Consider the following 21,346-nt stretch of genomic DNA (forward strand, 5'->3'; position numbering starts at 1 on the left):
GTTTGGATCCACACTTCCTGTTGTTAGCGTCACTTCACAAAGGAAAAGGAATGAATTCTTATGAAAAATCAGTGTAAAATTAAATATACACACATTTTTGAAAAGTCAGGACTCTAGTACAATAAAAAAATGACTTTTGCTTGATCAAACTACTTATTTAAAAAAAGAGTTCAACCGACACAATTCTTATGTGTTTTTAATGGAACAACTTAACTTGTCAACATTATGTAATTGTTTGGAACCCTTTAGTTTTTAGAGTGTGGGTTTTATTTTAACAAACTTTAAAGCAAAATTTAAAAATGTCTCACTAGTTCTAGTGTTAAACAAAATGTTAAACTTTAATTCATCAAATATTCAGATTGTTGTGGCAGATATGTATGCAAATTAGTGCATATTTACACTGAAAACCCTAATGAGTTGACTGAACTAAATTAACTGAGTAAACTCGTTCCCTCAATTTAATTGAGTAATGGAGTCTCCCAAAACTTGCATATTTGAGTTTATTTAACTTGCCGGTTGTGTAGACTATACTTAAAATGTTCAGTTCACCAAACGTAGTACTTAATTTGGTGAACTGAACAGTTTAGGCATGATCTATTTTAGTACTTAGTTTGGTGAACTGATCAATTTAAGTATAGTCTACAAAACCGGCAAGTTAAATAAACTCAAATATGCAAGTTTTGGAAGACACCATTACTCAATTAAATTGAGGCAACGAGTTCACTCAGTTAATTTAGTTCAGTCAACTTATTAAGGTTTTCAGTGTAATGAAACATTGCCTCATTTTTCATATTTCATCAATATTTCTGATGAATTACAATTCAAAAAATTGCTTGCCATTCCTAATATGATTATAAACTCTACAAAGTGTTTGTCTCACTTGATTTACTGCCTGAAATGAAAACAAAAGTGGGTGTGTCCTATTACATCATTATACAGCAGTGCGTTCGTATGATCATTTGTGAGCTGCAACCGGTCCGGATTTTTCTTTCCTTCTCTGCTCTGATGGGACCAACAGCAGATCCATGCTACAAATAAGCCAGCTCAGTAGGGGGATGTGAACAGCAGCTCAAACAAGTCCACATGCCCTGAAGAGACAGCAGTCCCCAACTGGCCAGGGGTTGACGTCTGCATGTCAGGCAGACCGGGCTCATTTATTCCAGAGGAGCAGTGCAAGAAAACAGCTTAGTTACTGAGATACAAAAGCTCTGCTGTATAATTGGAATGGGTTTGAACAATCAAGCTTGATTCTGAAGTTCAGAGCTTTGTTTCAGAGAATAGGAAAAGTTAGTTTTGATTTTAGATAAGACTGCAATGATTTATCTTTTATTTGATACAGTTGTTTCATTTTTGTATAATAAAATGATTTTTTTTATTGTTCTGAATCTTTTGTTTACTTCATTTTTTGTTTAGAAAACTGAGCCTTTAATTGTCATTTATAAGGGATTTTAAAAGAATAAACAGTCCTCTCTTTAGATGAGCTCACAAAACAGTAGGAAGTTGTGTTAATAAAACATTTATTAACATTTAGAGTAGCTATATGCCAAAATGAGATCAATGTTCATTTGAATAATTTATTACTCATTCACTTGATCTTTAAAACCACCAACTACACTTAAATTTATGGTTTGCAAACAATACTTAATTTAGTCATATAAAATTAAAAAACATTAAAAAAATATGAAAAATTAAAATCATTAAGCACATTATACATGTGCTTATAAGTCACTAATATAGCTTTTGCAGCTGTATTTATAAACTGCTTACAGATGTATATTAATGTGGGGTAATGCCTAGCACATGATAAAATAATGTGCTAATGCTTAATAAATGATTCATATTCATAGCTGGATTAACATAATGGCTCGGTGGGGCTAAAATCTCTGCAGGGCCCATGGAAGGAGAGGCCCCTTGATTGGCTGAAGAGTTATTTTGCGCCATGACGTGGGACACAGCTCTTTTATGCTTTTGCATGTCGGTAATGTGAAGTACTTTATTATATCCGAGACAGTGTGCAAACAAATCATATAGCCCACACAAACAATTATCTAATGTCCATCGTTGAGGAGCATCTATCTCAAGTATGTTTACTGGTGTGTGGTTCGTGTCTAACTGAAGTCTGTCTTTGCCGCTTTTATAAAAAACAGTGGTAATAATATTGAGCAACGAAATCTTGGCACAGCTTTCAATCAGAAAATATATCTGTTGCAAAAAAACTAATTAATAAATAAATAAAGATGTAACTCAGAAGACTACATTTTTTTAATATTAGAAGCATGTATTTTTAATATATCCTATCATTAGTGATGTTGTCCTAGATAGAGTTTTAAAAAAACTTTTTAAAACCTTATTTAAAATATTTATTACAAAGCACAATTTAGGAAATATTGCAATTTTTTTTGTTTTGCTGATTTTTGCAGCCTGTTTGATGTTATGTTTTTATTAAATTTGTATACTTGTAGGCCTACTTTAATGAAATAGAAATATATATATATATATATATATATATATATATATATATATATATATATATATATATATATATATATATATATATATATATATATATATATATATATATATTAATTAATTAACCTATTAATCAAATGGTGGAAAATTTGCTAATTATATAAATTAAAAAATATATTATTAATAATAACAACAACAATAACAACAACAACAAAAATAGCTGAAAGCAGCAATTATCAGAGCCAAGCAGCCCAGTGATACCACGATACCAATTATGCCATAATCTGCCAAACTTCCGGTCCGCAATTTTGATTTTGTTCAAACCACTCTTTTTTAACCCCTCACTAAATTTGACTCAGATCAGCTTCAAAACATGTGGACCAAAAGTTATGGCATTCATGTTGATAGACAAAACTGTTGTCATTTACCATATGCACAAACTTCATGTAATTCTGCCAGATGACATTACAGGCTGAATCAAAATGGTTTAAGGTATTGAAACCAAACTTAATGTGTGTAATCTAGACCTGACATTGACCAAACTACGTCAGTTAGTTAAATTCACAACAACTAAACAATTCAATTCTATCAACAGAAATCATACAAAACGTTTCAAATGACTTTTCAATAGTTTTGTCTATTGTCATGAGACTGGTCTTGCAGATTCCTTGTGTCCTTGATATGTGAACATTAATATAATTTATTCTCTAATTTACAAAATTTCCTTTCGTTTGAAAAATTAGTTTGAATATCGGTTGTTTTGAACTCTCCATAGATTGTTAGCCCAATTTCAGCCAGATTTGGCTCAAACCATGTTGCCAAAAAGTGATAGATTTTTCCAGTTGCTCTGTAGCTTGTTGCTGTGCTTGTTTATGATATTACCGCTTGGCCCCCATAACTGCTGCTTGCAGCTATATTTTTAAATTGTTACCCATATTTCAAAGATAATGCTAAGACCAGGAATCGGGATTCCCCTAATATACTTTCAGTGGGATAAGGTGCATTTATTATACTTTTTACAAGTTAATTTTAGCCTGAGCATTAGCTTAAATAACTCAGAACAATATTTGGTATTGTCTGATCACTTTGAACATCAGAAACCATCATTTTTTGTTAAGCACAAATAGATGTGTTGTTTTTTGTTGCAATGTAATGTGAAAATCGGTGGTCATTCTTCTTAAATAGACACATTCAGTTAGGTTCAGTACAGATAGTTCCAGATGAGTTACAATATGAGTTTGAAAATATAGAAATTAAAATAAATACCAAGCCACACTAATTAGGGCGCATTGATATGACTGCCATGACTATGTGATCTCAGGACAGCCTAGCTCTTTGGATTATTTGGTTTTGTCAAGTTAAATATTCCTCTTCTTGAGGGTTTATACAGCGCTGTTAGTGATTTGCTACTCAGCTGTCAGTAAATGAACTTTTCTCAGAATTTTGCTTTCAGCTGCCTTAAGGTTCTTAGATTATTAGACAAGTCTGTCTTAATCACTGCTCATGTTCCCTAATGCTTTATTTACTGATCTGAACAACCTTTTGGAATCAATTCTGCCTAATTAAGGTCTCTCACATTTCTCATATTCCTCCTAGTAAATTGTGCCTGAAAAGCGCTAATAGGCTGGCAGATATTGTAGTAGGTTTCCTTTCGTCTTCATGAGTTTCTCTGAGGGGTTTGCAAAGCTTTAATTTGCTCAGATGTGAGTAAGTGAGTGAGAGAGGTTTATGTACAGTCAGAGGTGCATTAATCTGTGCAAAATAATAATAATAAAAATAAATATTATTTAAATATTTGTATTGCATCACGGTGGTGCAGTGGGTAGAATGATAGCCTCACAGCAAGAAGGTCGCTGGTTCGAGCCCCAGCTGGGTCAGTTGGCATTTCTTGTGGAGTTTGCAACGTGGGTTTCCTCTGGGTGAACTGAATAAGCTGAATTGGCCATATTGTATGCTTGTGTGTGCGAATACAAAAGAGTATGGGTCTTTCCCAGTGTTGAGTTGCAACTGGAAAGACATCTGCCGCGTAAGTCATATGCTGGATAAGTTGGCGGATTATTCCGCTGTGGTGACGCCTGATTACAGTTTTTCTCAGTTGCTTTGGTGCATTTCTCACAACACTAGTGCATTTCTGCACAACAGTTAATGCATTTCTCAAAACAATTAGTACAAACTGCAAAACCTAGCTGATAACCTGCAAAAGTGCGTCACATGCTCTAAATGGATAGTTCATTCCTCAAAAGCAAGTATTCATGTCAATGAAAGTATCAGTGTCGTCAAAATGAAAAGTCCTGACCATTGTTTATGAGCAAGATAGTACAATGGCTTTGTCATGTTTTCATTATAACAGTTTACATGTTTTCCAATGCAAAAAAGTATAAATCAGCCTTAAGGAGGTTCAAACAACCCAGAGTTCAAACTTGAAGGCTGATTTATACTTCTGCGTCAAACACCGGCGTATGCTACGGCGCTGACGCATAGCCCATCTCTGTGGCCGTCGCCGTCACTGACGTGCACCTCTCAAAAATTGTAACTACACGTCGCAACAACGTGTAGCGCAAGCTCTGTGATTGGTCGGCTTGGTAGCGCTGACGAGTCGGGGCGGGACCGAGAGCTGGGCGGATGGCGCGATCCCAATGTAGTGATTGTTTACAAGTGTGGAGTCCCGTAAAGGAGCTCCGGATGGAAAGTTTTGTTTCGTGTTTACCTCATAGTTAAAGTTGTTGCACGTCCGCCGGTTCCTGCCTCAAAATGAGCGAGTTTGAGTCACTTATACAACCAGGAAGTGTTCAGGAAAAGCAAAACAGAAGCGAAGAAACTCGACACAGAGGAACATTTACACCTCACTGCCAACTACCGTTTCGGAAGTGTTAATGCAGACCAACAGAGACAGCGCGCAGAAGTATAAATGCATAGCTGCGCGCATTGTCTGCGCCATTAGTTACGCCGGTCACTTGATGCAGAAGTATAAACCAGGCTTTAAGCATGCACACCGTGATTATAAAAAGACATTATCAATGGAGCGCAGATATTACGGGTGACCATGGCAACATCTTAAAAAAATAGATCACCATTTCTTTCCCCAGCTCAGCTTGATCTGCTCATGCAAAGTTATAGCAAATATGAGTGTATATATTTAAAAAGAAGCAACCATCAGTGAAACAGAGACAGTTAGCATGGGAAAACAGCTACTCAAGTTAATGCGTAATTTTTAATTTAAAGTATTTAAACATTTAAGTATAATAAAATAAGTAATGTAATGTGTGACGTTTATACTTTTTTTTCTAAACTTTTATACACGTTTATCAGTCTTAATAGATTTAACAGTGCACTTGTATGTCTGCCTTTTTATTGATCAAGTGATAGAGGTTGATATAACATTAAGAAGGTAAGCAGTGCTAAAAATAATTTTTAGACAGAATAATAATCCCATTAATCTAGTAACAGTACATGTCGAAGGTTAAGCTAAATGGAAAAAAGGACAAGCCTCGTACGTGACTTTGTTCTGTGTGTGACAAAAATGTAGGCAATAGCTGTGTTTCCATCAAAATACAGGCTATTACATAAATTTGTGCATAACTGGAATAATGCCTAAAAGATGCGAATAAAGCAGCGCTTTTATCCAACGAGTCAAAGAGAACACAATCGTCACTTCCTGATTAACTTGCGCCAAATATGAACAGTAAAAACAGAATTTACTGTGGTAGAACAAGTTGCGTCAATGATTTTTTATTTAATACTTGCGCCTCAGAAGACGATTGACACACAATGAACACGTGGGGGCGTTTGAAGCCAGACGCGGAGACTCTTGACAAGCTCCAGACGCTCGGAGGTAATTAATAATATACACTAATACTGAAACAGTTCAGGCATTTTAGAATGACTAAAACAACATTTAAGATGTTCTACAGTGTGCTCAGTCTGCTGGTTGGTCCATTCACACACATTTTCATCATCATCTCTAACAAACCTTTTTTTTTAATGTACATACTGTAATTTGTTAAGTGCACTTCGTAGTTTATGCACATCTTTTCTTATCAAATAAAAGTTTAACCTACTCAGTCATGCACATGTTTTATTATGCATATTTTCAAAAGTTATGTGAATCATGACGTTTTCATCAATCTTTTATGGGCATCTCCAAAATGAGCTCTAAAATATGTGTGTGGAAATGTAAGGCTAAGGCGAGAAATACGCTTCATCTTTAAAAAAAGGGAGGAGACCGACAGAAACTCAAATTCAGAGTTTAGAGAATAAAACCTGCTCCGGACCAGGTTAGATTCACAGAGTAAGTTACCACAGTAACTGACTCTGAGTTAAAGTTACCTTTCTTTTAGAAACAGGCTTGACTTACCCTGATTTCTTGAGTTTAACAAACCTGCCATTTTGAAACGAAAAACCCAGAGTTTCTCTCATTTCAGAGTTAAAATACTCTGAGTTTTCACTTAACCTCCTTTCTGAAACAGGCCCCAGGACACTTCGGGACTCAAAAGTTGCTGCAGTCATGATGACCGATCACATTCACATCATCATATTTTATTTATTTTTATTTATAACAACAAAACATTTACAAATAAAACAGAATACAGTCTCTACAAACTATAGTTCCTTTTTTAACAAGTAAGGGAGAATTATGAATAAAATATATAACAAATGCATGAGAGAAATAAGGGGAAATGATAGGTTAATATGAACATAAAAACGAACAGGTCTATAAAATACAATGCAATAAGCATCAACTAGTTTAACATCACTCTTTAGGCTAATATGATAAAAAAGGGTTTACATTTATGTACATTTATAGATATAAAACTTTCCAATGTAAAACGCAAAACAAGGGGTTTTGATTAAGTCTTAACAAATGAGAATATTTTGGATAATGAAAGCATTTTCAAAAAAGCACTTTAATACAAAACGATTGTGTTGAAAAGATTGAACAAAAGGTCAAATAAGTGAGCTACAGATTAAGTAGAAGTTTCCCAGAAAGAGCACATAGCCTATAAACGGCTAGACAGGAAATAAAATATATATTTATTTTATAATCATAAATTCATTTTATAATTATTTATTAAAATAGTTCTTTAACTTAATTTGTTAAGAAAGCTTTAGGGTGGCAGGATCAATGATGATGATTATTTTATTTCAAGTCTGTAAGACTTATTTGAGTTCATATTTAGGTTATTCACTAAAATATCACATTTACTGTAAATCGTTCATGAAGCTGGATGCAGTAAATAGTCTGTAAAAAAGGGTGAAAATAAACCTGTGCAAGCCAGCCTTTATAACCAGATTATTTAACAAAAGATGATACTGAAGTAAAATATTTGTAGCTTTTTAATAAGCATGATGTGTACAAGACAGAGAGGGTGTGAAAAGTGAATTGTTTGTTTTGAAACTTTTAAACTACTTTACTTCACTTAGAGCTGTGTTACACACTACATGGAGGGGGGCAAAATTTCTTCAAGAGCTACATTTTCACTGGAGGAAACAGCTGATAAGGAAACCCGAATACTCCTCTATGACCTATTGGGGTACAAGTGATACAAGTTTTTCTGTATATCCTCCTAAGACCCCGCCTATTAACTTGTGTCCTCTGTAGTGGACATTGTGTTTTCATGAATTTTCTTTGGGTCTCAGGAGGATATGCAGATATCATAACAATCTTTAGATAAACACACACCTTGTGCACACTGCACAGCTATGATTTGCTGATTAAATGTAAAACTAGCTGAAAACGGAGCGGCGGAAGTCGCCGGCGATTTAATATCAAAATTAAAGGGGACTAAGGCGATAATATAATAGTGTACAGTTTATGAACTAAATCGCAAAACTTTTAGGGGAGCTGAATAGAAATATTGGAGGGCTAAATTGACAGCCATGCTGTTTTTTCATTTTACCTGAGCGTTTCAGCGAGACATCATCATTGTGTTGACTTGTCTTGGTCTTTAAAATACACTCACAAAATTTTCTCAGAGCTGCTGCACTCATCAGGGGGCGGAGAAAAAACACAATTTATAAAAAAAAAGCACCAATTCTAACAAATTAAGATGCGAGTTAAAAAAAACAAACATTTGGTACACAGTTAAAGGGGATGCAAGTACTTGTAAATTAGGGAAGTCTAATCAGCAAAACAAGTGAGTATACCAAGGGTATACGTAATTATTGATCCTCAGAAGTCGTAACAGCTCATGGAAAAAAAGTAGGCATAGGGAGTATACGTGCATATAGCAAGGACTACACCAATGGTTAGGAGGCTCTCTGTACAGCATTAGCCCAGGGGCCTATGCATACATATACCTAAATGTGCCCCTGCTTACAGTTATGTTTATAAGTGATGCTTCCATGCTGTTTTGCTGATGACTGGAGATTGTAGACAGCACAGCATTCCAGTTCATTACCTATATTGTATGTGTGAGCGTATTGTGAGCAGCAAGGACAAACCCACTAATGTTGCTGGCATGTCACACTGACTGGTTCCTCTATAAATGTGGAAATGTTTGGAACGAAAAGCTATTACAGTGAGAAATATACTGTGCCGCTGAGTTGCTCACTGGTTGAACTGGGGTGCTTCATTTACTTGTCATAACACAACACCAAGTGCTCATTAAATGTAAAATCACCCCTCTTTCCACTGCAAATTCCTGCCGCTTAGACAAGAACATGCCAAGCTAATGTTTGGACGTTTTGATTCCATCAGAGAGTGCTTTGTGGTTTATTATTATGATGGGTCATTCTAGCAGTGATTTATAGATGTAGGAACATTTATTTACTCATTTTTTTATGTACCATCAAAATGGTATGATTGGCTTGCTGTGGGACACTGAGTGAACGTTTGAAGAATGTGCTGCTCCATGGAAATTGGTGGTTTCAAGTTTATTGACCAATAATGTTCTAAAGTAACGTTTTTATTTCCTCTTTTCAGTTTGTTTTGTTTGTCAGATTGCTTAGAATATCTGAAGTACACTTTTCTTGTTAAGCTCAAATAAAGCATAATTTGTTGTGCTTATTTCTAAACTAACAATATGAATGTTGTGATCATCAGCCATGTTGCTTTTCTTATTATTTATTTATTTATTTATTTATTTATTTATTTATTTATTTATTTATTTATTTATTTATTTAGTTATTTATTTAGTTATTTATTTATTTATGTGTTTGCTTGCTTGCTTTTTGTTTGTTTGTTTGTTTGTTTGTTTGTTTGTTTGTTTGTTTGTTTGTTTATGGGTTTGTTCATTGTCTGATCGTTTAGTTTGTTTTTTTCTTCTGTATGTCTGAACACTGGAAACTCTGTCTGCATTAAGCACAAATACCGTTTTATGTTTTTTTTGTGTGATCACTTATAATATCATGTAAATCATTTTCACATCAATCTCTTTTTTATTGCAAATGGATGATCACAACAATCTGCACACATTAAGAACAAATGAAATTAAGCTTTGTTTTTTTATTTTTTATGTTTTGTGTCATGATGCTGTTGAATAGCTTGAAATTGCAATGTGATTCAAGCAACAACAGATTTTTTATCTTGCGTAAACAAAAAAACACTCAAAAGATTCATTCATTTTCTTTACTTAAAAAAAGTCTGGATATTATTTTTAAAGTTACCTTTTTTGTTACTTTCAAAGATTTCAAAAGCTTTGAAGGACATGCGGTCGAGTAAACGATTGCAGAAATGTTTAATATTTCAAATGGGAGTCTGGACTAGGAGAGGTGTGAAGCAAGCTTGATTAGGGTTAGATTGAGTGAGAAGAGAGCAGATGGTTCATTCTAACACCTCTCTGGTTTTAAGAGAGCCCAAAGGAGGTGCCTTGAGTGGATGTGGAGTTTATTGGTGGTCTTTGAGCGCTCATTGTGCAAGTTTTTGAAGCCTCTCTATTTTGTATATGAGTTGAATTTGAAGCATGAACCTTCAGTGGTTTTTGTTATTTGTCTTTGCAGAGATGCAGAGATTTGTTGTTAAAGCAAACATAGTTTAGCAGGTAAAACATGGGTACCTTATTGGGTGCATTAAAACATAAAAATAAATTATTTGAACAGAACTGTCCATTTCCTGTGTGCAAATCAAGTAGGGATGCACCGAAATGAAATTCTTGGCCAAAGCCGAAGCCGAATAAGAATAAATTGGTTTAGAAGCTGAATGCGGTGTATTGCATTTTAGTTTAGTTTGCCAATTTTTTCACCATTACAATAATTTAATAGTAAAAATTAGCTTTTACTTATTAGCTATTACTATTCAGAGAAATAAATCAAATAACAAAAATACAATTTCAAAAATATTTATTTAACACTGAACATTTTTTTAACATTCCAGCAGATAATATTCAAACAAAGCACAATATAACTTAAAATAAATAAATTAGTAAAATAAAAATATATTTTTATTTGGCCATCTTTGAAGCCCCCCTTCTTGAATAGCCTATGTTAGGCCTATAACTGACTGCTGAAAGAATGTAACTATGTCTACAACAACAAATGTGCATTGAATAGGGCAAAAAATGTGGATGACAATAAATGAATAACTGTCCTAGACATAAGCCTACTTAGCCTACTTCTTCAGGAAAAGTGGCAGGTTCTTCTTTATAAAACATAACTTCTCTGCTGTCTCGCATGAAAGTCGGTTCCTTTTCTCATCAATGACATGAGATGCAGCACTAAACAGTCTCTCGGTGTCGGCGCGCGGCTCATCTGTAGTACGAGCCCGTTTATTCTCTGCGCTGTTTTCATCTCCTGCGCTGTGCATCACCTGACCGTCTCCAACACCTAGTGGCTTTCCCAAGTCCAACTCGGCCTGAATCAAAGCTGGATCGCAGCTTTTCCCCATATCCAAGTAATGATCTTTATATCGTGGATAAAGCAAAGTCGCGATGAAGTACAGGCGTTCTGAGTACCCCTGACTAAATCGTGTGCTGACAGCTTCTAAGAGCGCACTTTTAGCTGTTTTCACTCTGTGGTCTGTTTCAGCCTCTTTGTTTAAAAGACGCTTTAGTGCTGCAAGTAAATGTATGACGTCTGCCACAGATGAGCTTATCTCTCATGTTATCTGCTCAAAGGGGGCGAGAAGAGAGAGAACGTTCCTCTGGACAATTCACCAGAACAGTGTCTGCAAACGGCCGTTTTTGCCTCTTTCTCTGACACTTTAAAGTGTTTCCACACTGCTGACATGTTTGCTGCATAAAGCGCGTGCCTCTACACAGGTCACTATTTGATCGCGTCATTAAAAACGTCATTGTTCGGCAAAATTTATTTGGCCTTTTTTCTTATTTCGGTTGCCGAATATTTGGTGCATCCCTAAAATCAAGTTCCTTATACGTTAGAAGTCCTTTTATTGCAAAAAAAAAAAAAAAAAAAGCTGATATCTAAAAAAGAAAAATATATGTGACGATAAAGTGATGGCTTTATTTATTAAATTTTTTTTTAATGTCATGAAAGAGAAGTCTTATAAAACACATTGAATACTAGATTATAAAACTTATCTAAGGAATTGTAAATTGAAAGTGAAAATTCAAAGAATTGGTCTTGATCTGTCTTAATGTGTTATTTAAAATTTGCATCTTGCATCTTTTACTAGAAACAAATCTACATTTATTTATTTATTTAAACTGTTTGTTTGTTTGTTTGTTTGTTTGTTTGTTTGTTTGTTTGTTTGTTTGTTTGTTTGTTTGTTTGTTTGTTTGTTTGCTTGTTCATAGACTTTTTATTATTATTGTTAAAGTGGCCACAATTTTGGTAATAGGTGGATATACAGTACTGAGTATTTTAAGTTTTACATAGTACAAAACTTCACACTTGAAGTAAAAGGTTGAAACTGTTGAACTGGTGAATATTTAATAACAACATCAAAAAGTATGTATTCATATTTTGCTTATATTAGCATTTAAATTGAAGTGAGCTTCAAGAACAAGCTTTTTTTCAATGAAGATTACTGTGGGTCCAATGGTCTGAGTATCACTCTCTTTCTCTCTTTTCTCTGCTTTAGATCTATTTGCGTTTCCTCGACTATGAGATGCAGAATTCGAACGAGTGCAAGCGTAATTATGTGGCGGTGTATGACGGCAGCAGCTCGGTGGAGGACCTGAGGAATAAGTTCTGCAGCACAGTGGCCAATGATGTGATGCTCGTGTCTGCGCTGGGTGTGATCCGCATGTGGGCTGATGAGGGCAGCAGAAAGAGCCGCTTCAGGATACTCTTCACCACCTTTCAAGAGCGTAAGAAGCAAGCACAAACACACTTGTAGAGTTATCTTTAAGTGGGGACCTCCCAAAAATGTAATAATTTAATAACTTAAACTGTACAAAGTGTATTAACTTTATTCTGCAATGTGGAAGTGCGCTATTTTTGTGATTGTTTTAGAACTTCTGATTCAGTTGCCTATTGGAGAAATAGAAATGATACATGACAAAACATAAAAGGAGAATAGATTCCAATGGCTGCACCTGCTCGTATGTAAAGAATAAGATCAATATTCTTTCCATTTTCTCCAACCCTACACCTAAAACCAACACTCACAGGAATCAACCTGCAGTGTAACATTTTTAAACATTTAATTTATGAGCTATTTTCCTAATGGAAGCCAAAACAAAATAAGTGAAGAGTTCAGATGCAAAAACCTTTAAATGCTGTCTGAAATGTTCTCCTAAAATGAGAATTCTGTTCAACCTCCTGTTTATGTTTAGTTATTTCACTTAAAAGGCAATGAAAAGATTTTACGTTTCTATAAATGTTAAATTATTGAGGCAAAAAAGCCAAAATATATAAAATGGCTCTTAGACGTTTTTGCATCTAAACTCTTCATTCCCAGTTAAAAAAACAAAACAAAAAAACAAAAAAAACAACAAAAAAAAAAACGATTGAATTGCTTACAGTTTGTGTCTTGTTTAAGGTCCAAATATCAAAAAGCAAATATTAAATCAAGAAAAATGTTATAGGCAAATAACAAATATTGTTTTGTTTTCAGAAAAAAAATAGGTAAAAATAAAGTTGTTGTTTTGTTTGTTTGTTTTTTCCATTGAGCAAGCTAAATTATCCGCTGGTGGATTAAGCAACATACATTTGTTTTCGGTTTGAATTCAGACTATTTTACGTGCCCCACTGACAGATAGTTGAGCCATTTTTATATAGATAGTTACATAATTTAGCAGATAACATTAATTTTTCTAAAAACAAAACAATATTTTACTTGTCTAGAAAATATGTTGTGATTTAGGAATTTATAGCTATTTGGACTAGAAACAAAGCAAAATATCTAAGTAAAAACAACTCTTTTTTTGCAGTGTATACAATCAAAATGTACTAGTATGAAAATGAATGATGCAGGCTATTCATTAAATTGATAATATTTACTTTTTAATTCATAAAATGGATAGAATTTGATGCATGTTGTTTTAACAGAAAATATTTAACTGTCAACTTTATTATTATCATCATCATACAGCTTTCAAATAATTACTTTATTTGTCTTACAGCCTGAAATCAAATCACTTTTTAAATAAATCTTCCAGCCTTTAAACTGTTTTTGTAGCCTTTATCTGCCTTTCTTTATCCTGAAGTGTGGGTATGTATTTGTGAGTAAATGTATAGATTTTCACAGGTTATGATGATTTTCTTTAGGCATTGTATATGTGCATAATATGGTTTTTAACAAACCTTTACAACAGGAAATTAAGTAAAATGTATTAAAATAGATATAATCAGCTACTAATATTTAATTGTCTTGTATTTAAATAGCAGCAATTCTCGTGCACCATTATAAATAAACAGTCATTTACATTCATATGGTTAGATGTGTTTAAATCAATATGAAAAATTTTTCTAAGACTGGACATAATTTATTGTCCATATGTGTAATTTGCCATATTTTGTCTTGTGTCAAAATAGGCACTTCTTGTTAAGTTTTATGAAACCAAACACATTACAGGAAGGGTTTTACACCACTGTGTTCATGTTTGTATACAATGTGAAAAGCATTGACATCTCTAACGCCTTTGCTCTCATTTACTGTTTTATGAACACACACTAATAAAAACACACTCCACTACTCATTTTCACCAGCACATTCATACCTGACAGAAGGCTAAAACGAGCTGGACTGAAAAAATGAAAACAGCTCATCCATGTGTCCATTATAGAAACGCTGGCCAGTCACACCCACAAACACGCTATAAATCATGCATAACCTGTCAGATACACTGGCATACTGGTTTATACAGGTTTGGAGATGGTGGACCCACAAGGTCATGCTGTTAATTAACAAAAAAAAACTATAAATAGTTAGAGAAAATGTAATGAAGAATGTTGTTAAAAATGCAAAACCTTTAAATCAAAATTGACAATAGGGAGAGATTTCGTGAATATCATATATGATGCAATGCAACTAATGCTGGTAGGTCATGTGGTAATGACAAAATGGCAGATTTAAGTTTGATTTATACTTCAGCATTGACTGATCATTGTATCCCATGGTCCTTCCTCAACACCATTGTGAATATTTATTATAGGTGGGCATTGATACATTTTTTAAATCTTAGAATTAATCTAGATTAATCTAGATATGGCTCATTTGAATTCTGCCGAAGGCATTCAGAATATGTGTGCTACCCAAATAATAAGTCTTTGAGACGGGGTTTCTCAAGCCAGGTGGCGCATTAGTACTGGGGGCTCATCTCTTGTTTCCAAAATGCATTATAAACTGTTTGAGAAACTGTTCTACTATGATAATTGATGATGAAAATAAATTATGTTCAGTAAGGTGTACTTGTGTTTGCTAACTGTTTATTCAGTTAAACATGAATTTTGAACTGTTTTGTAGGCCTACATAAGCTCCAAACAGCTATTTTTGATCACCTTAATCCGACTAAAGTCATAACTGAACTAAACAGAAATTAAATTAAGACGTGGAGTATGCATTTATTAGCGGCATTATTGAAGTAAAATATCAGTAAATCAGTAAATACCATCATTTAGGGCTTTTTGCCATATTTCCCGACAAGATCCACTCACGCGGCTGTCAGTAAAGAACCGCACACACACACACACACATCTCGAAATGCAGAAGTTTTTTTTTCTTTCTATTTGGTGTGCGTTATTAAATTCCATAACACTCTCACCAGTCCTTACTTCTTACTGGCATCTAAGGGCCTACTCACACTATGCCATCCGTACCGTGCCAGGCCAATTTCCTGGATCGTTTGAGAAGTGTGAGTGCGCTGAATCGGGCTCAAGCACGGTTCACTTGGCCGGCCCTGGCCAGGTTGGAAGAGGTGGGCCTGAGCGCGGTACACTTAAGCTTTTGGCGCGGTACGCATGTGTGTGAGTGCAAAACGCGCCAAAGCCCAAAACTGAAAGCGAGACGTGACTTTTAAGGGACTGTTTCATACGGATTTATATTAATCATTCTTACTGTTCGATGAACGCAAACTGCCATAGTTTATTAAAGACGCAAACCCCTCACTGCACGACAGCTGCACGCCTTCAACTGTACCTAGTGTGAGTACAGCCTAATACCCCACTTTGTCAGGGGGGCATGAATGAAATGTTCATGAGTTAAAGTGAAACTGCCAAACTGCAGTTAAAGTCAGGCATCCTGCTTATTTGATTTAGAAGGGCACTTTTTTGTCAAACAAGTCACCAGTCAGGTATACATCCGCGCTAAATTATCAAGGTGAAAGTCACCATAGCCTGTGTAGAATAGACCCAGCTCCCAACCCAACTTTGAGAATAGATTAACAGCGATATTTTTTAACGCGGCACGTTAACGCAGATAATGGCCCACCACTAATATTTACACTTCTACTTCACCTGTGTTGCTCTGTAATAACACTTTCAAAACACTAGTTTGCGATAGAGTTTCAATGGTTCGAGTTTCTTTGTCAGTTTTTGAGGTTACACCGGAAATGTGTGTGATGCTGCAGTAGAAGTAGCTCAAACTCAAACTCATTCAAATAAAAAAGAATCAGAAACCAACAAACGTTCAACAACTTTAATCATAAAATAAACACAAAACAAAAGTGTCCATCTAGAGACTTGTTAAACATTAAGGCACATGATCTAGTGTCAGGGTATGGTGAAGTGTTTGCGACTGTGGGAAGGCTATGCCGAACCTACCACATAGACTCAACGCAGAATCATAAATTGGCCTTTATTAAAAAGCATTTGCTATGTTCGTTGTCCTGCTCATTAAGCAGCAAGTCTTCTTCTTTTTTGTGTATCTCTGAGAGAGAATTACCACACCACATATTTTAGAATAAAGAGGCAATTATTTGAATGGTTTTTAAATTTTGTATTTTAATAACTGTATAATAAAAACTTTTTTTAACTGTATAATAAAACCCATATGACTATACTACCCTGCCTTTTACATAATGTGTGTCAGTCGATATCAAGCTGATATATTATGCTCAATTTTTAAGAACATGCACGAGAAGGGTGTTAAATTTTGCAGAAATGTTCACAGAGGCCTCTTGGTGGATTTGGGACACATGAGAAAACATGCCTCAGTAATGTATTTGAGATGTCAAAAATGAACATGGCGCCCTCTAGTAGAATTGTAAAACAATATGGAAAAATGTAGTCCAGGACACATACAGTATTTGGCAGTTCTCAAAAAAAGTAGTCCTGGGCACATATCTCCAATAAACCTGGGTTGGACATTATGGTCAAATTAACTGCATGTATTTCAGCTTCATTTTCAATGCCTTTGAATATGCATGCTTCTGCTGCCTAGCAACTTTCTGCTAACAAAAACAACTTTCTGATAAGAAAAGCATAAAGGGTGTCACACACCGGATGTGCCCCGTCAGAGCGCGCACATGACAGTTGAAAGTATCGTACGCCAGACGCGCACATTCGCATGCTATTTAAAATTAAACTAATCAGATGGCACTCTGGCGCCGCAGAAAGAAGAACAGTGTCCTGAGTCATGGCTGGGGGCCGCCAACTTGCAGCGTCGGTGCGTGTACCCTGATAGAAACCTATTAGAATTCAGAAATGCATGGCTCTGCGTGGCAGCGAGTGGTGTTTCTGGTGTGTGACCTGCTTAACTTTATATCAGACATGTCCTTCAAACTTTCAAAAACAACATTTTCACTGTGGTGAAAAACATATTGCCTCCTGTTTGCTAAACAAAGTGAGGAACGCACCTGGTCTAGTAACTCATATACAATTATAGTCTACTGCAAACAAAGATCTTGTTTTTAAGGTAATGACTTAAAAAAATGATGACATAAAATATGATGAAATTCAAAACTTAAATCTAAAATCTCAGGTTTAATCAATAGGATAGATCATTGAGTTTTTCCTTAAAGAATGAAACCCCCCAGACTGACAGAATTACAGAACTGTCAATTAAAGAGAGGGCCTTTTACTGCTGGGAGGGTTAATTTTTCAGGTGTACATTGTTCAGTGAAGCATTGTTCCGTTGAGTCTGTGAATTTCGGTTCATGTCTCTGTTAGCCCATGAATTATTTTGGGAGTATCATAACTAAAACCCTAATATATAAAATAAAAAATAATATATCCTTTTAACCTTAATTTAATGTTTAAAATCCAAATCCAATTAGATTGACTTTATTTGGTAAGCAAAGCAAGTTTGTTCAATTCAATTCAGCTTTATTTGTATAGCGCTTTTACAATGTAGATTGTGTCAAAGCAGCTTCACATAAATAGTCATAGTAACTGGAACAGTGTGGTTCAGTAACTGGAACAGTGTGGTTCAGGTTTTAGTGTTTAAGTTCAGTTCAGTTCAGTTTAGCTCAGTTCAGTGTGATTTAATCATTACTGAGAGTTCAAACACTGAAGAGCAAATTCATCGATGCGTAGCTCTACCAATCCTGAACCATGCGAGGCAGTGGCGACAGCGGAGAGGGAAAAAAAACTTCACCTGATAGGAGTGAAGAAAAAAAACCTTGAGAGAACCAGACTCAGTTGGGCACGACCATTTTAATTTCTCCGCTGGCCAAAAGTCTTGTGCAGAGCTTCATTCGCCGTGGTTTATGCTGGAAGATGGCCTAAATGATGACTTGTCTGTCCCTGGAGCGTCGCTGGAATCAGACACATGTTCTCCACTATTATATTTGTCATATAATATATCTAGTAAAAGACAGAAAATAATACTGTATAAACTGCATTGTACATAAGATGAACATTTTCACATTAGTCAATAATATTACTGAAATTAATAAAAAAAAACTGAATAAATGTAGATTTACACACATTTACTCAAGTAAATAAACAGAATTAATGATGGGCTAAAAATCTGTGGAAATCTGTGGAAAATCTGTGGAAAAAAAGATTTCGGGTGGGCCATACTCATCATTACTGTAGCATTAAACATATATATATATATATATATATATATATATATATATATATATATATATATATATATATATATTTATTTGTTTACACACACCCCCCTTACCCCCCAACCCGGCTATATATAAATACACACACACACACGTATACAGGACCTTTAAATTGTGTTTAAATTTGAATTATATATTATTAATCTCGCTAACACTAAAGGTTTTTATTTAAAAAATAAAAACATTTATTTCTTGGTTCTTTGTTAGCATGTTGGAAAAAAAAACAGTACATCAGCAAAGTTTCTGATTGCTCAGATTGATTGCGGCCTTTACTGGGGGCATCAGTGTGCAGTGTTTTAAAGAGACAGGTGGATATCCTGAATCATGCAGTGGAGGGAATGAGCCTGTGCTTTTGCTGCTGAGGCTCATGAGGATGTGCAGAAAACACATAATGCTCTTTCTGAGTGGGAGAGAAGCAGCTGCACGTCTTCGTCAGTCTCGTGAATGACCAAAGCTGGAACTGTGGAAGAGCCCAGTGTTTTCTGTGCAGCCCTGAACCTCAATGATCTCTCTCTCTCTCTCTCTCTCTCTCTCTCTCTCTCTCTCTCTCTCTCTCTCTCTCTCTCTCTCTCCCATATACAGTCAAAGCTAATTGTCCTCCTGTGATTTTTTTTTTCTTTTTAAAATATTTCTCAAATTATATTAAACAGAGCTGTCTTTTACAGTATTTGCTATGTGTTTTTCCTTCTGGAGAATGTATTATTTGTTTTATTTCTGCTAGAATAAAAGCAGTCTTTATTTAAACCATTTTAAGGTCAATATTATTAGCCCCTTTAGCAATGTTGTATTTTTTTAATTTTCAACACAACAAACCTTTGTTATACAATGATTTGCCTAATTACCCTAACTTGCTTATTTAGCCTAGTTAAGTTAAGCCTTTTAAAAGCACTTTAAGATGAATGGCAGTGGCGCAGTAGGTAGTGCTGTCACCTTACAGCAAGAAGGTCGCTGGTTTAAACCTTGGCTCAGTTGGTGTTTCTGTGTGGAGTTTGCATGTTCTCCCTGCGTTCGCGTGGGTTTCCTCCGGGTGCTCCAGTTTCCCCCACAGTAATAATATATATATTATTTTTTTAAATACAGCCTACAGCAAATAACACACATAGAAATTTACAGTCTGTGAAATGTTACCAATTTCAGAAACAATATTACCTTTGGCACAAAAAGCTGAAGACACATTTTTACAAATCAAAGGTAATATACTTAAATATTTAAAACATATGGGGTGTCAATAAGTGTGCCATGTTGTTAATTGCTCAGTGAGTTTTTTTACAATACAAATTACAGGAACAAATTAACTATTTGCTCATATTTATCAAGGGTGTGTATGTGTATGTGTGTTTGTGTGCTCATTGTTGGTTCATGTTAACCAATATTGACTACTGTTAACAAATGAGACAACATTGTAGTGTTACACTTAATAAATTAACTAATTGCTTCTTACTGTTAATTGCTACCAAATATTTTACTAAATGGTTCATTTTAGCTAACACATTAACTAACATAAATGAGGTCTTTGAAAATTAATGTCTTTACAGGTTGAAACACCTTTAAATAAAGTCTATTGAGTGGTTTTTGTTTAGGATAAACACTTGCCTGCATTGCCACCTTGTGGACAAAAGTTGACCTGACTCATAACCTGAACACAAGAGTTGTAAGGACTGCACTTCTACAATGATGACTCATCCTAATTTACACTGTAATTTCTCACCTGGGAACATCTTGGAAATACAGTCGTTAATAAATCCACAGGGTACATTCAGTCACCCTTGAAGCTCTGTTATCTTATTTTATTTTATTATTTTTTTTCCCACACAAATCAGGTGATCAATGTCCTCTGCAGACTGCAAAATAAGCATGTCTAGTGGGAAATAGACACATGTTGGTAGGTGTGTCAGGTGCTTAATGTATGCAAGGTGATTGAAATCAAAGCTCCGCCTCCTTTTAAAGTTACTTTGGCTTTAATTGAAACCTGATATTGTAATGTTACCAGTGTACTTTCAAATTGATCCTTTTATGATTTCTACTGAGGTGCCGATTCCTTTTTCAGCTCAAATGAAGATTTTTTCAGCTCATGATGAACATCTTTCATCATATATATTTTATGATGTACGAAACAAGTATTAGATTAATCATCTTTGATCTTGAGTGATAGTGGCACTTTTTGAAATATGTAAGTACTCAGAGTTCGTGTCTGCATTAATTAGCATCACATTGGCGTCTCGGAGAAACTTGCAATATCTGATCTTATTTAAATAAGCAATTTAATTACTTTTAATTAAATTCTTTCTTGGGGTAAAACCAGAATAATAATAATCGAAATATTTCAAAATATCTGCACAGCTTCTGCAGACTTGGACTTATTTTCATGCATATTTGAAGAGTTGGATTAAAATTCATGCATGGCAGAAGGCAAAAGAATTTGATTTGGTTGGTTTGAGTAATGGGTTTCTAAATGTGAACTGTATTGATGCACAGACACAGTCAGATAGACATCTGGTGTGATTTGTGAGATTAATAGG

The 21,346-nt window shown here is 34.8% G+C and overlaps 1 protein-coding gene across 3 annotated transcripts in view; it reads left to right on the top strand.

Annotated features, from left to right (window-relative positions):
- neto1l (neuropilin (NRP) and tolloid (TLL)-like 1, like) overlaps window positions 1-21,346 on the top strand; it is a 227,278-nt gene that overhangs the window by 180,578 nt on the left and 25,354 nt on the right. For 2 of the 3 annotated variants that reach the window (XM_087309376.1, XM_087309377.1), the window contains exon 7: window positions 12,446-12,674. In XM_087309376.1, the coding sequence (XP_087165502.1) occupies window positions 12,446-12,674 (229 nt within the window). Of the gene's footprint in view, window positions 1-12,445; window positions 13,039-13,236; window positions 13,270-21,346 lie in introns of those variants that run through there. The other variant, XR_015524861.1, reaches the window with a different exon arrangement.

This window comes from Danio rerio, chromosome 24 (genome assembly GCF_052040795.2).
Source record: "Danio rerio strain M-AB ecotype USA chromosome 24, GRCz13ab, whole genome shotgun sequence".
Lineage (NCBI taxonomy): Eukaryota > Metazoa > Chordata > Actinopteri > Cypriniformes > Danionidae > Danio > Danio rerio.